This window comes from Saccostrea cucullata, unplaced genomic scaffold, assembly GCF_032062105.1.
Source record: "Saccostrea cucullata isolate Sc308-1 unplaced genomic scaffold, CSIRO_AGI_Scuc_v1 ctg198, whole genome shotgun sequence".
Taxonomy (NCBI): Eukaryota; Metazoa; Mollusca; class Bivalvia; order Ostreida; family Ostreidae; genus Saccostrea; species Saccostrea cuccullata.
In genome coordinates, this window is record NW_026931182.1 from 70,001 (window position 1) to 85,278 (window position 15,278).

General features: G+C 34.1%; 1 protein-coding gene across 1 annotated transcript in view; it reads right to left on the bottom strand.

Moving 5' to 3' along the window:
- Positions 1-14,577, bottom strand: part of LOC134231692 (uncharacterized) — a 30,672-nt gene extending 16,095 nt beyond the window's left edge. The window contains exons 1-9 of the mRNA XM_062713667.1: positions 14,530-14,577; positions 12,922-13,081; positions 12,509-12,570; positions 11,262-11,487; positions 10,958-11,077; positions 10,672-10,729; positions 10,171-10,230; positions 6,596-6,705; positions 3,246-3,284 (exon numbers count right to left, since the gene is read on the bottom strand). Of these exons, the coding sequence (XP_062569651.1) occupies positions 3,246-3,284; positions 6,596-6,705; positions 10,171-10,230; positions 10,672-10,729; positions 10,958-11,077; positions 11,262-11,487; positions 12,509-12,570; positions 12,922-12,934 (688 nt within the window). The 5' untranslated portion in view covers positions 12,935-13,081; positions 14,530-14,577. The remainder of the gene's footprint in view (positions 1-3,245; positions 3,285-6,595; positions 6,706-10,170; positions 10,231-10,671; positions 10,730-10,957; positions 11,078-11,261; positions 11,488-12,508; positions 12,571-12,921; positions 13,082-14,529) is intronic.
- Positions 14,578-15,278: the final 701 nt, after the last annotated feature.

The window sequence follows — 15,278 nt, forward strand, 5'->3', positions numbered from 1 at the left end:
CATCTCAATAACAAGAGGCCCATGGGCCTTATAGGTCACCTGCACATCATGCAAAAACTTTGCAGTGATTGAATTTGGTTCATATTATAAGCCAGGTGCTATAGTATTCACAATTTTGAAAGGGGAACAAAAAATGCATTTCAACTAATCAGTAATATTCATCAATAATCAGTAGTGCCCCTACCACACATAAACCGCTGACCCTAGATCTACACATTGCACATTTTTTTGAAAATTAGGCACCATTGCTTTTAAAAAATATTTGATTAATACCAAGGAGCAGATTTCAAACTATTCATTCATTTTCAGTATATAAGAAGAGCCCCCCCCCCCCCTCTATGGTGTCCCTGTCACTTGGGCCTTGAAATTCACAATTCTGGAAGAAAGACCTTTGCTCATCATACATGTAACTATATAAGTAGTTCATCTGCTGAATACCCTGGAGCAGAGAAGGAAATTCTCAAAGATTTAATGTATTTTCACTATACAATCAATAGTGCCCCACCCTCACACCAGATCCCTGACCCTGGGGCCATAAAATTCACAATTTTGGAAGAGGCGCTCTTGCTCATCATAACTATGTATTTAGTGAGTTTATTTGAAACCTAGGAGCGGAGGAGAAGATTTTCAAAATGTTCATGCATTTTCACTATATAATCAAAAGAGCCACGCCCTAACATCAGAACCCTGACCCTTGGGTCCAAAAAATTAACAATTTTGGTAGAGGCACTCTTGCTCATCATAAATACATGTATGTACTTACATGAAGAAAGTTTATTTAATACCGAGTAGCGGAGAAGAACATTTTAAAGAAGGATATGGAGATAACGAACAGTATTCAGTCTCAAAGTCCATAAAACAATACAAAACAAGAGCAGCGCAAAAAACGGGCCCCAAAAACATCAGAGGTGGGATCAGGTGCCATGAAGGAATGAGCATCCCCTGCCAACCGGTCACACCCAGAATTCATATATTATTACTATTTAATCAATAGAGCCCCACCCTAACACAAGAACCCCTGACCTTGGGACCATAAAATCCACAATTGTGGAAGAGGCACTCTTGCTTATCATAACTATTTACTTAGATAGTTCATTTAATACCCAGGAGCAGAGAAAAAGATTTTCAAAGAATTCATGTATTTTCACTGGTTAATCAATAGAGCCCCACCCAAACACCAGAACCCCTGACCCTGTGGTCATAAAATTCACAATTTTGGTAGAGGCTCTCTTTCTCGTTATAACTATGTACTTAGTTAGTTTATTAAATACCTAGGAGCGGAGAAGAAAATTTTAAAAGAATACATGTCTTTTCACTAGTTAATCAATAGAGCCAGGCCCTAACATCAGAACCCCTGACCCTGGGGCCATAAAATTCACAATTGTGGTAGAAGCACTCTTGCTCATCATAACTATGTATATACATGTAGTTAGTTAGTTTATTTTATACCAAGGAGCAACAACAGGCCCATGGGCCACATCGCTCACCTGAGAAACTTTGGCCATGCTTTTCTTTAACAGATTTCCCCCCTTTGTTATACAAATTGTGACCACTCCCTACCACAATTTACACTATCCCAAGATCCTTTCACATAAGTTTCAGCTTTTCTGGCCAAATGGTTCTTGAGAAGAAGATTTTCAAAGATTTTTCCTATATATTTCTATGTCAAAATTAGATTCCCTATTGTGGCCCCACCCTACCCCCAGGGGTCAAGATTTGAACAATTAAGAATCTACACTACCCCAAGATCCTTTCACATAAGTTTCAGGTTTTTTGGCCCGATGGTTCTTGAGAAGAACATTTTCAAAGATTTTTCCTATATATTTCTATGTAAAAATTGGATTCCCTATTGTGGCCCCAACCTACCCCTAGGGGTCATGATTTGAACAATTTAGAATCTACACTACCCCAAGATCCTTTCATTTAAGTTTCAGCTTTTCTGGACCAGTGGTTCTTGAGAAGAATATTTTAAAAGTTTTTTCCTTATATATTTCTATGTCAAACTTGGATTCCCTATTGTGGCCCCACCCTACCCCCAGGGGTTATGACTTGAACAATTTAGAATCTACACTACCCCAAGATCCTTTCACATAAGTTCCAGCTTTTCTGGCCTATTGGTTCTTGAGAAAAAGATTTTAAAAGTTTTTTCCCTGTATATCTCTATGTAGAACTTGGATTCCCTATTGGGGCACCGCTCTATCCCGGGGATCATGATTTGATCAATTTAGAATCTACACTACCCCAGGATGCTTCCACGTAAGTTTCAGCTTTTCTGGCCTAGTGGTTCTTGAGAAGAAGATTTTTAAAGTTTTTTCCTATATATTTCTATGTAAAAATTGGATTCCCTATTGTGGCCCCAACCTACCCCTAGGGGTCATGATTTGAACAATTTAGAATCTACACTACCCCAAGATCCTTTCATTTAAGTTTCAGCTTTTCTGGACCAGTGGTTCTTGAGAAGAAGATTTTTAATGACCCCACCCTATTTTGGTATTTTCTTGATTATCTCCCGTTGGAAGGGGTCTTGGCCCTTGATCTCAATAATTTAAATTTCCCTTTACCAAAGGATGCTTTGTACCAAGTTTGGTTAAAATTGGCCCAGTGGTTCTTGAGAAGAAGTTGAAAATGTGAAAAGTTTACAGACGAATGGACGGACGGACGACGTACAACGGGTGATCAGAAAAGCTCACTTGAGCTTATAGCTCAGGTGAGCTAAAATAAAGATTTTTAAAGAAATAATGTATTTTCACTATATACTCGTTTTAGCCCCGCCCTTGCATTAGAACCCCTGACCCCAGGGCCATGAATTTCACGATTTTTGTAGAGGACTCGATCAGTGCTCGTTACAATCATTCAAACAGTTTGACTGCTTGATGTCCAGGAGTTAAAAAAAGATTTTTAAAGATTGCATTAATTTTAGTGGTTTTGGCCGCACCACTTAGGCCCCAGGGGGGCAGGAATCATGAAATTCACAAATTTTGTTCCCCTTTACCCATAGATGCATTATTCCAAATTTTGTTGAAATTGGTTCAGAGGTTGCAGAGAAGAAACTGAAAGTGTTAATATGTTCAAGCACAACGCACGACGACAGACTAAAACGGATAGCAATAGGTCACCTGAGTTTACTCAGGTGACCTAAAAATGACAAAATTACTCTCAGACATGTCTGGAAAGTCTTCTTCAAATATACAAATATTAAGAATAATAAATGTAGTTACGGACCATATAGTTTCAAAAATAAATACCTTGAAGTGCAACTTCTCTTTCTTCAATCCTATCTTCCACTTTAAAGGAAAAAAAAATATATTAACACTCTAAATGTATCGACTAAATCGAAATATTTTTTTTATTCATATTAATACATTGATACATGATTTTGGAAACAAAAAGAGCTGCCATGTTGCCTTGGCCTGCCAGTCAAGTTTTAACATAAATTATAGCAATGCTCGTCGAACGTTAGTTGGTGGGTAATAATTTCTAGTCATTCACAAATACTGTAACCATTATTTTAAAATCAACTCTCTCAGGTTTTCAAAATTACATGAATGGATTCTGACTTATAAATATGTATATGACCTCACTTTGTTGTAACGAGAGTCATTTGCGGTTTATCTATAATAACAGTCATAAATCCTTTGAATACTGACATGTTCTTTTACTGAATTGCATCTCAATAAAAATGACAAAATTACTCAGCCATGTTCTGGAAAGTCTTTTTTTTATTATACAAATATTAAAAATAATAAATGAAGTTACGAAACATATTTTAAAAATAAATACCTTCGAGTGGTAATGGTGCTAATTCTATTGCTTGGAATTCTTCCCCTTTAAATGAATAAAAATATGTCAAGTACGGTTTGTATTTATCAGCAGACATCCAGATATAAACATTTTTAAAATATGTCTAGCAAATATATTGAAAAGTAATATCCCTATATCTTTTAAGGGGATGAAGGATGTATGGTCACGTGACTCAGTTGATTTACGTCATAATCTCTGATAAAATATGTACAAAACGAGATTGAAACCACAGTACTTGTATAATTTTTTTGACTGTTTATTTGCGTTCACTATTTAGTATAAAAATATCTGAAAACATTCAAAATTTCTTGCAAATATTATCAAATTACGGAATAGATTAATCCACTCTGCCGTTTCCCTACTCTGCGCGTCCAGTGCGTCTTTGACGTCATAGTGGATGTCTTAGTTCAGTAAGATCATACACGGTAACAAGAGGCCCATGGGCCACATCGCTCACCTGAGCACCAAGGGTAGGACTAGTATAAAATATTAATGGCTTTTTATTGTAAAGTTTAAATCCAAAAGTAGTCCAATGACCCAATCATGGATTTGCTATTTTTTAGAAAATGATTTTTAAAGAATTTTCCTATATATATCTTTTAAAACTTTGGTTGGCCATTTTGGTCCCGCCCTATCCCTGGGGGTCATGATTTGAACAAATTTGAATCTACACTACTTGAGCATGCTTCCACATAAATATGATGAATTATGGCTTTGTCATTCTTGAGAAGAAGACTTTTAAAGAATTTTCCTATACATTTCTATGTAAAACCTTGGTCGGCCATTTTGGCCCCGCCCTACCCCTGGGGGTCATGATTTGAACAAACTTGAATCTACACTACCTGAGCATGCTTCCATATATATATGATGAATTATGGCTTTGTCATTCTTGAGAAGAAGATTTTTAAAGAACTTTCCTATATATTTCTATGTAAAACTATAGTCGGCCATTTCGGCCCCGCTCTACCCCCAGGGGTCATGATTTGAACAAAATTGAATCTACACTACCTGAACATGCTTCCATATAAATATGATGAATAATGGCTTTGTCATTCTTGAGAAGATTTTTAAAGAATTTTCCTATATATTTCTATGTAAAACTTTGGTCGGCCATTTTGGCCCCACCCTACCCCCGGGGGTCATGATTTGAACAAATTTGAATCTACACTACCTGAGCATGCTTCCATATAAATATGATGAATTATGGCTTTGTCATTCTTGAGAAGAAGATTTTTAAAGAATTTTCCTATATCTTTCTATGTAAAACCTTGGTCGGCCATTTTGGCCCCGCACTACCCCCAGGGGTCATGATTTGAACAAACTTGAATCTACACTACCTGAGCATGCTTCCATATAAATATGATGAATTATGGCTTTGTCATTCTTGAGAAAGAGATTTTAAAAGAATTTTCCTATATATTTCTATGTAAAACTTTGGTCGGCCATTTTGGCCCCGCCCTACCCCCGGGGGTCATGATTTGAACAAATTTGAATCTACACTACCTGAGCATGCTTCCATATAAATATGATGAATTATGGCTTTTTCATTCTTGAGAAGAAGATTTTTAAAGAATTTTCCTATATATTTCTATGTAAAACCTTGGTCGGCCATTTTGGCCCCACCCTACCCCCGGGGGTCATGATTTGAACAAACTTGAATCTACACTACCTGAGGATGTTTCCCCATAAGTTTCATCATTCCTGGCACAGTGGTTCTTGAGAAGAAGATTTTTAAAATATACCACTAAATTTTCATTAATTCCCAATTATCTCCCCTTGAATAAGGGCGTGGCCCTTCATTTGAACAAACTTGAATCCCCTTCACCCAAGGATACTTTGTGGCAAGTTTGGTTGAAATTGGCCCAGCGGTTCTTGAGAAGAAGTCGAAAATGTGAAAAAGTTTACAGACAGACAGACAGACGGACAGACAGACAGACAGACGGACAGACGAACGCCGGACAAAATGTGATCAGAAAAGCTCACTTGAGCCTTCGGCTCAGGTGAGCTAAAAACGGGTAGTATAAAATCATAAAAGCGGGCCATAATATGTACATGGTAGGGTATTTTGTAAATTTCAGAACGCAAAAAATATTTTTACATGGTTGTTGACGGAAAAGTTCTGTGGGTTTGTCTTATTTCGCTTATTTCAAGAATGTGTGACGTCATAGTTGGGTTTTCCCGTACTCGAGAAATGTAAACATGACACGTTTTTCTCATGATCATGACTCGTTTAACTTTGCCCCGTGCAATATTGAGCTAAGCTTCACCAATCGATATTTTTACAGTTAATCAATACAATGACGACCTTGAACTTCGACGTAAATTTTCAAATATTGAATGATAGGATTTTTCTGCAAAATTAATTAATTTTTTATGGTTTAAGTTGTCCTAAAAAAGTCGTAAATTTCTGTCTCTAGATGTGGTGTTACAAAAGAATCTTGCTTTTTCGAATTTTTAACCCTATTCATACTCTAAAATATTTTAAAAGACACATTTCCTCTGGTATATTTTTTATCTATGGTGAAAAATTTCAATTATCGACCGAGTAATGGACCCAGAAACACGGAGAATAAAAACTCCGCTCAGACACTGTGGGGTATGGCATTTGTCACTCAATATCTCAGAAATAAGTATACCTATTGATATGTCTGCTTTATAGTATGTAGGACATACTAAATAAGATATATACAAAATATGATAAAGATTAAATGACAGGTTTTTTTCAGCCAAAGGTCCTTCATCCCCTTAATACGTTATTTCTCGGCAAAATTTGAAATGAATTCGAAGTACCTACCAGTTTTGAAACAAAGCTTTTGTTTTCTCCGAAGAATATAAATAGCCAGAATGACAGTAAACAGTGCAAGTGCAAAAATCACACCCAAAACTATCGGAACTATCGGAACGCTGAAATAAAAATTGATCTGATATTAATAAATATAGTCAATAACAAGGGATGTTTGTAAAACACTTATGCCCCCCTCCCCCCCCCCCCCCCCCCCCATGTGGAATTTTTCCAAGTCCAAAAGAGCATAACTCTGTCAAAAGTGGCGGGACTGTACCCAAAACAGAAATTGACCAAGTTATTTATTCTGTAAATCTGTATACCAAATATCATTTCAGTATGTGCAACCTCTGCAAAGAAAATGAAAGGAAACTGCAAATAATTGGAATTTTTTCTAAGTCCAAGAAGGATAACTCTATCAAAAATGGCTCAATCATACCAAAAACAGAAGTTGACCTAGATATTCATCTGATAGGTCCAAGAGGCATAATTCTGTCAAAAATGGTGCGACCGTACCCAAAACAGAAATCGACCTATATATCCATGTGATAGGCTATATTTATCTGTATACCAAATTTCATTTCAGGATGTTAAACGGTTGCAAAGAAAATGATTGATTGATTGATTGTATATTGTTTAACGTTCCGCTCGAGAATGTTTCACTCATATGGAGACGTCACCGTATGCCGTAGAAGGGCTTCAAATTTAGACCTATACTCGACACTCAGGGTCATTGAGCAGTGAGGGTTCTTTATCGTGCCAACGCCTACCGTGACACGGGACCTACGTTTTTAAGGTCATATCCGAAGGACCCGTGACTTCCACTTCTAGTGCCCAGCGCTTGGCGAAGGAACAGTCACTACCTTTGTTTAAGTCTTAGGTATGACGCAGCAACGAACGAGAATCGAACCCGGACCTCCCGATCACGAAGCGAACGCTCTACCACTAGGCTACCGTAACCGGTACAAAGAAAATGAACGGAAACTAAGTGGACCGACAGACCGACCGACTGACCGAAAGACGGACAGCAGCAAAGCAATATGCCCTCCCTTCTGCGAAAGGGGGCATAAAAATGAAGGAAAGTTAGTATCATATAAATGTTTTATAAGGCAAACTAGTATTTGAACAGTGCTAAGAATACAGACTAGAAAAATTGTGTGGAAATTAAGTGTTTGGCGACTTATGATGTGTAGTTCGTAGGAAAGTTTTAAATGCATATGGCCTTGAATCTTGGCCAAAGACACCCCATACTAAGCAAATATTTTTTTAACTTATTATGATACTTTGCTGCCAAAAAGTATCTTAAATTAAATAGAAATTAATGGATACAATAAGACTATTGTTTTTTTTACAAATAAGGAATACATGTAATATGTGGACTTTTTGGTTGCATCGTTCTAATGTGTTTGATTATATAATTCTTCCTTTTTCAACAAATGAATATTAACTTTATTCTTAATCCTTAGGAAAAGTGGCAATTTTGATGTGTTTTAATGAGAAATATTAAAACTTTTATCAAGAAAAATAATTTTATTCAGAGTAGAAATGTTAGAAAGCAAAACACCTTCACAAGTATCGTTATTCCGAACTAAGAGATGCGTGCAGAGTTTAGTAAATCGAGCACACTCGTGTTATGTACACAGTTTTTGTAAACAGGGCTCGAGTTATGTTATTGTTTAAATTTAGAATTCACCGGGTGCGTTCAATCGTCAGAGTCTGCTTACCAAAACTGCACGGACTGACAATATATTGTGTGTTTGTTTTGCTTTCGGACGTGTCTTCTCTGAATTTTCTGGATTGTAGTATAAATATTTTTCATTTATACAAAACGAGAATGCCACTTTTTCTAAGGATTAAGAATAAAATTAAATTTGTGAGAGTGCAAGGATATGTCAATCAAACCCGCCGAAAAATTTGAAATTTCAATATCTTTAAAACGAAATAAGATTTTTAATTAATTTTTGTGTGAAATGCTATTAAAATATATAAGTCGTAATATTATAGGGAAAATAATAACTTCAAATCTGTGTCCAAGTACCTTTAACTATTTCCTCATTTTCCTCATTTTCACATATGGTAAAGTTGTCGCATAAAGATACAAAATATGAAAACAGGAATTTTTGATTTAAGAGAGAAAAAAAATACTTTTTATGGAATTTCGGTTCAAATCTGTACTCAGATTGGAAGGATTTAAAAGCTAACATAGTTCTAGTTTGTTTGAACAATTAGATTTATTTGATATATTTAGGAACTTGAGTCCCTTTTAATTCATTAAACTAACATTTGAAATATTCTTCAAATCTTTGATTCTGTTAAAATTTATATTTACATTCATTGTTCTCTGATAATACTTAGTATTGAGAGGCAGAAAAGAAGATATTTTCAAACGCAACCATTACGCCAAAAATATAGTCCCTGCTAGTTTTCAAACGCGGTTTACCATTTCTATTCAAATTTATGCGATTGTGATAAGGAAAGAAAAATATGGTCTTTTAAATCTCTAAATATATAAGACATATATAATAAGCAAATGTACTTTGAATATTTCATCTAGTCAGAAACAAGAATCGTACCTTAAGAATGTCATCAGAAAATTTATATAATATGATATTTGTAGATAGAGGGGATCTAAAATGGCCAACTTGAGTGCCTTATAGATTGGTCCCTTGTGACCTAAGTCTTTTTTAAACATCGAGTTCATTAATATTTCTTCTTTTTTGGTTGCGGTAACAAAAAAATAAAATAATGACCAAATTATGGGCTGCTGACGATAACTCACTTAGCGAAAACGTGATTTTTCGTTCCCGCTTTCACAAAAGCTGTGTCATAACATGTCTACATGTCATATATACTTAATCCTGCACACTTTGGAAAAAAGGAAATGAATGAAATGTTTTTTTTTTTGGCGCAGAGTCAAAAGGATCAGTCATAAATTTAAAAACCTAGATAGTTTTATCCTATTACAACATTTTGTTAAATTGCCAATTGAAGTAAAATACATATAAATATATATGGAAAAAAGTAGGGTTTTATGATAAACATTTGCATTGCTAGAAACAAAGAGCTTTAAAAGCGCTTTTTGATTTTTGACCGGTTTGACTCCAACCAACAATACCCCAAATGTGGGGAACAAGTTTCTCTGAATTTGCACATTGAATCTTTGCAGGCTTAAATTTACGGGGTGATAAGTCCAGTTTCCGCAAAACTGAAACTATATGGAAACCTTGCTGAAACTTGGTGTTGGGGTTTCCTGTATGGTTTCCGCAATGCAGAAACTATATAATAGTTTCAGCAAATATAGGGTTTCCGTTTACTGAAACTATTAGGCAAAACGGAAACCAACGTAAAATTCTTTGAAACGTCAATTTAACGATCATATGGTTTCCGCGTGCTGAAACCTAACTGAAACTTTTTCTATCATTTTTAAAGGGTAGAAAAATCAACTCATATCATCTTCTTATTTACTTATACATTAAAAAACCATGGTAAAGCTGACAAGAGGCCTGGACAAATTGTTTTATACTATGAAGAGAAGGCATTTATATTTTCAGTTAAAAAATTACCCATTGTACTTTATTGACACTCACCCACTTTGTTGATCATTTCGTGCAGAAATAACACTGTTCTTTGAACTTCCTAAATCTTCCCTATAAAGTAAAATGAATGCTTCAAATGTATTATAAATATCAATATGGCATTTTCCTCTTATCACTTTTCTTAACGCTTGATAAAGATACTTCTGTTTGTCAAAGTAAAATGAATAAAATAAATTAATATAAATTTTTCTAAATAATATCCAAAAAGTAATTAAATATATATAATTATGTATTTATATGGGAGTCAACAGAAAGTGATAATTTTTAAGATATAGGAAAATTATTATTTGTTCATATGCTTCGATTTTGATAATTGCATCGTTAACATGCACAACCAAAATATTTCGAAAGTTTATGTTGGTCAATACATCTTATTTATATTTATTTCTGTAGCAAACGTACTTATTATATTTCTATATTTTCATTTTCACTAGAAAGCTTCTGTATACATGTAATATCAATTTGTAAAAATCTGCAACGTTAGAAACTTACCAAGATGTTGAAGTAAAGGTTGAAACAGTCGTCAAACGAACATCAAAACACCCAGGATCTACAGGAATTAGAAAAAGAATTGCATTTGTATGCTATGGTTATCATTGTGTTATCTGGTAAATATATAAACTTAAAGTAATGTCTATTAAACATATGTTCCCACGAGAAAAATGATGTATTTTTGTTACAATATTAAGGACATTTCAATTTCATTTTAACATAATTGGAGGATTCGACCTACAATAGTTATAGTGAACAGTTTTTTTTTATTGTTTGTCGTACTTACATTTGTACGTTTCAGTTGAATTGTAAGATATTGGGCATGGTGACGAAAAATTCTGACATTCCAAACCATCCACTCTTATTATACCCTTGAGATTTTCATCAAACTTAGCACATGCTCTACCTGATTGTAAAGTTCAATGATAGGAAATTAAATTACTAGTAATGTATTCGTGCATACCTTGTTAAATGTAAAACATAAGAGATGAAAGTTATAGCTACTGTATTATTATACATGATTACGTTGAATCATTTGATAGTGTATTATCAATTATTACTATTAATCATATTTTGTCAGCGATAAATACCAAATATATTAATCGATGTTGCGCAGACTTCCACCAACCCATTTAGTTCTGAATTTAAAACACAATGGTACTGGACTCTTTTTTTGCATGATTCAGAAATAGAGCTGCAGTTCTTCATATTTTCTGCCTTCTCGTATGATTCTTTGTCGGTTGGACATTCAGTTACGTGTTTAATGGTCAACAAAGAGGCATTACAGCTTTCCGTAAAGGCGTCCGTCCATGAAACCTTAACAGTAATTAAAAAAAATAATAATGAAATATCTCATTCAAACAAACCCAAAAAACAACTCACAATAGTTTGTTTGGATATAGACAAGAGTATTAGATAAACACATATTACTCAGTAAAAAAAATATTGTAGGCTCCTAGAACTATTTCTAATTGAAAAATGAAGCTATTCTTTTGCTGTTTCACTTCTTTAAAAGTCATAAAAAATTGAATGAGTTTAAGATATTAATAGAAATAGTTGATTACATAAGAAAGTCGGGTACGGGAGACAGAAAGACATACATGCATTCTTAATTCATATATATTGTAAAGATTAATATAAATCCAGTACAATCATAGTGAAGGCCACTTAAATTAAACAATGCATAGATCAATATGAAGCATAGATTATAGACAGTATAATGTACAGAAACAACGAAAACAATGGCTAGTTTTACTACTACTAAATTTACTTAGTTAATACAATTATTAAAGAAAGGTCTCTTGGTTCAGGAATGCTCCCGTTTTGGGGGGATATTGTAATAGAGTTTTCATGTCTTTTTATGTCGACATCGTCACTGTGATGCGTGCAAGAGGACACCAACAGCTCATAACTAAACTTATATAGTAGATAAGGAAACATTACTTATTTTAACATGAATGACGAAGAAGTAAATATTTTGCATTTCTAATATATAATAAGATTTTTTTAAGAATATATTAATAATACAAAAATCTGTAAGGGTGAACACGTTTTATTTCTTCTTCATTTTTTTTTAATTCTTGTTCTAATGAATAAAAAAAGCTGTCATTTTAAATGTTGAACGAGGATATAATTTACAATTGAGTTTCAGATCAGAAAACATCTCTATATTTCAAATGAAAATGGTGATATATATAATCCGCCTAATTGCATATTTCAAAATAATTAGACTATATAAAAAAATTTAGTTAGGGAAAAATTATCAGATATTTGATTCTAAGAAGGACCAAAATGTCTACATTTATATTTCAGTAAGATAGCAAATTAAAAACCTTACCATTAGAGAGATCACAAAACACACGCTCACATGTAGTACCATATTGAGATTGTTCGTTTGAGCTACAAAAAAAAATATTATTATTATACATGTACATGTTATACATGCATAATACATTATATTTATTTTGTATAATTTAAAGGGGTGAGGGGGTAAATTTACAGATGGTAACAATTACATTGTTTTTTCATGGTTCTGTATTATGGGATAATGTATTATCTTATTATAGATAATATTCGTAAAGCAATCATTTAAACTAACAGAAAAAGTAACAGAAAGTAGCAGAAAGATAGTATCTCCATGAATATATTGATATATTGTTTTCTAATGCTCATTCATAATAATCAAATTTTCTTAATAAATAAGTATTAAATGGTTATCTTATTTTAGCTTAAATGAATAAAATATGTTACTTTCTGTGACCATTAAAATATATGGTCAAATTGTCATCCACACTGACTGTTTCATTCACTCCTGACTCCGGAATCCGAAACTGAGTAGAAACGCTGAAGATTTACTTTTCCGAAAAGACCCAAAAATGTTAACGAGAAGGTGGAGCTGCATCTTGGAAATCTAAAAAAAAATTCATACATTACATGTTGTTTGGTTATAAATCTTTGAATTGTGTAGAAAAAATACCTTGAATGTAATTATTCAGGTGTGACCTAATTTAACAACCACATCTGATTCAAACCAGTTACCCAATTAATTGTTGCAAAGTTAATTCTCCTGAAGTTTCTCCTTCACAGCTATTAATATTTTAGTGAGGAATAAAGAAACAAAAGAAATATAGGGCCGGGGCTTTTGTTTAATTTTTGTAATTTATATTTGGGGACAGGGCGTCATAAGTGTTTAGAATATGTGCCCATTCCTTTGTAATTAAAATAAAAAATCAGGCATGTAGTATCCGGGGGGGGGGGGGGGGCAGGGGGGACCTGCCCCCACTTTTTTACCCAACATTACCTTTACTATAGAAAATGTCTATTGAGAAGATAGTTGGCCCCCCCACTTTTTACCACAGTATATATATAGCAAGAAAATTGAAAGGAAGTTTGCCTTGAAAAAAGTTGGTCACTACCCCCCCCCCCCCCCCCCCCCCCCCCACGAAATAGGATTTTCGAGTTTGGGTAATTTTCTTAATTTCCTTTTTTTCTTTTTGCTTGTCAACTTTTTTTCGGCAATTAAAAAAAATTTTCTCAGGTTGCCCCCCCCCCCCACTTTCAAAAACGACGTGCCTGAAAATATTTTAAAATGTGGCTTGTGGAACATGTAGGAAATAACATAGAACTATGTCTCCTTCGAATAAAATTATTTATTCACAAATTAAGTATTTTATAATTATGATTTTAAAAAAAAAGAGAGTTTGTTTTTTTTCTCAATTTAAGGTCAGACGACACGTTCCTCAAAAATATATAATTTTTCCTTAGAATTTGTCTATGAAGTGTAGGTACTTAAACAAGTTTCCTCACAAAAAATAAGGGTACCTTACCAGGCATTTGGCTAAGATACCATAGAGTCATATTTCTTATAATGCCCTTATGGGTAATCTTCTAAATGGCATATGACACAATTTTTGGTGTTCTTACATTTAAAAACTTTTTTAAAACAATATAGAAACCATAAGAGAATCACAAATATGAATATATTTTAAATAAATAAGCCACCATTAAGATCCGCCTCTTCACTGTAAATTGCATGGCGTATCTTGGATTAATAATAGAACTGTAACAAGATCATCAAAGTCAGCTTAGTGCAGACTTAGAATGAAAGCAGTCTTTTTGAACTGTAAAATTCTGAACACACATCCGGCCTTTTAATAATAACATGACCCAGACACAAAAAGAGTTCTATTAAATACATATAGGCCTACATGATTCATTTGCATTTTTACTGAGTCTCAGGAGCATTTCTATATTTAGTTTTGATACTGTTCATATAAATCAGAAGAATGATATGAATTATAGTATTGATGACATAATATTTTTAACAAAACACATAAACACAATCTATAAAACACTTACAACGAATGGCTACATTCTTTGGTGGCATCTATAACTTTGATATTTAAAAATAGATTCTACTTTCGTTTTGTTATTTGGAAGGTTAAAATCCGCCACACAACGCCATGGGACCTGAGTCAAGCGAAGTCGTTTCGAGAATAAAGTTCAATTCATCTGTTTTTTCCCAATCATTTAGAGCCTTGATTTGGAAACTAAGAAGACAATTGTGGATTTCGGTCGGGGGCGAAATGGTGGGGGTGGGAGGGTTGGAGGGTCCTATTTTTTCCTTTGATTTTATCGGAAAACATACCCATGCCCACCCCTCAAAAAGTCGTAAGAGGTTTTAATTTTGTACAGAAAAAAAAATCGTTAGTATGCACATCGATGCAATTCTGATATTTCTCAGCATAAAATCATATCAGTCATTCTAGGTGTTTTAGCTCACCTGAGCCGAAGGTTCAAGCGAGCTTCTCTGGACGTCTGGTCACATTTTGTCCGACGTCCGTCCGTCTACCTGTCTGTCTGTCCGTCTTTAAACTTTTCACATTTTCGATGTTTTATTTTTTGATAAAACAATAGTTAAAATTGATAATGTTTAAACTCCAACAAGACTATGTTTGCTGTAATTGAAAGTTTTACAGAGGCGCAGCAGCAGGGGTTGCCCCCCCCCCCACTTTTTTCCCAACCTTACTTATACTATAGGAAATAATAATAAAAAGTCTGATTGGCCCATCCACTTTTAATGATGTAAATGACCCCCCCCCCCCCTA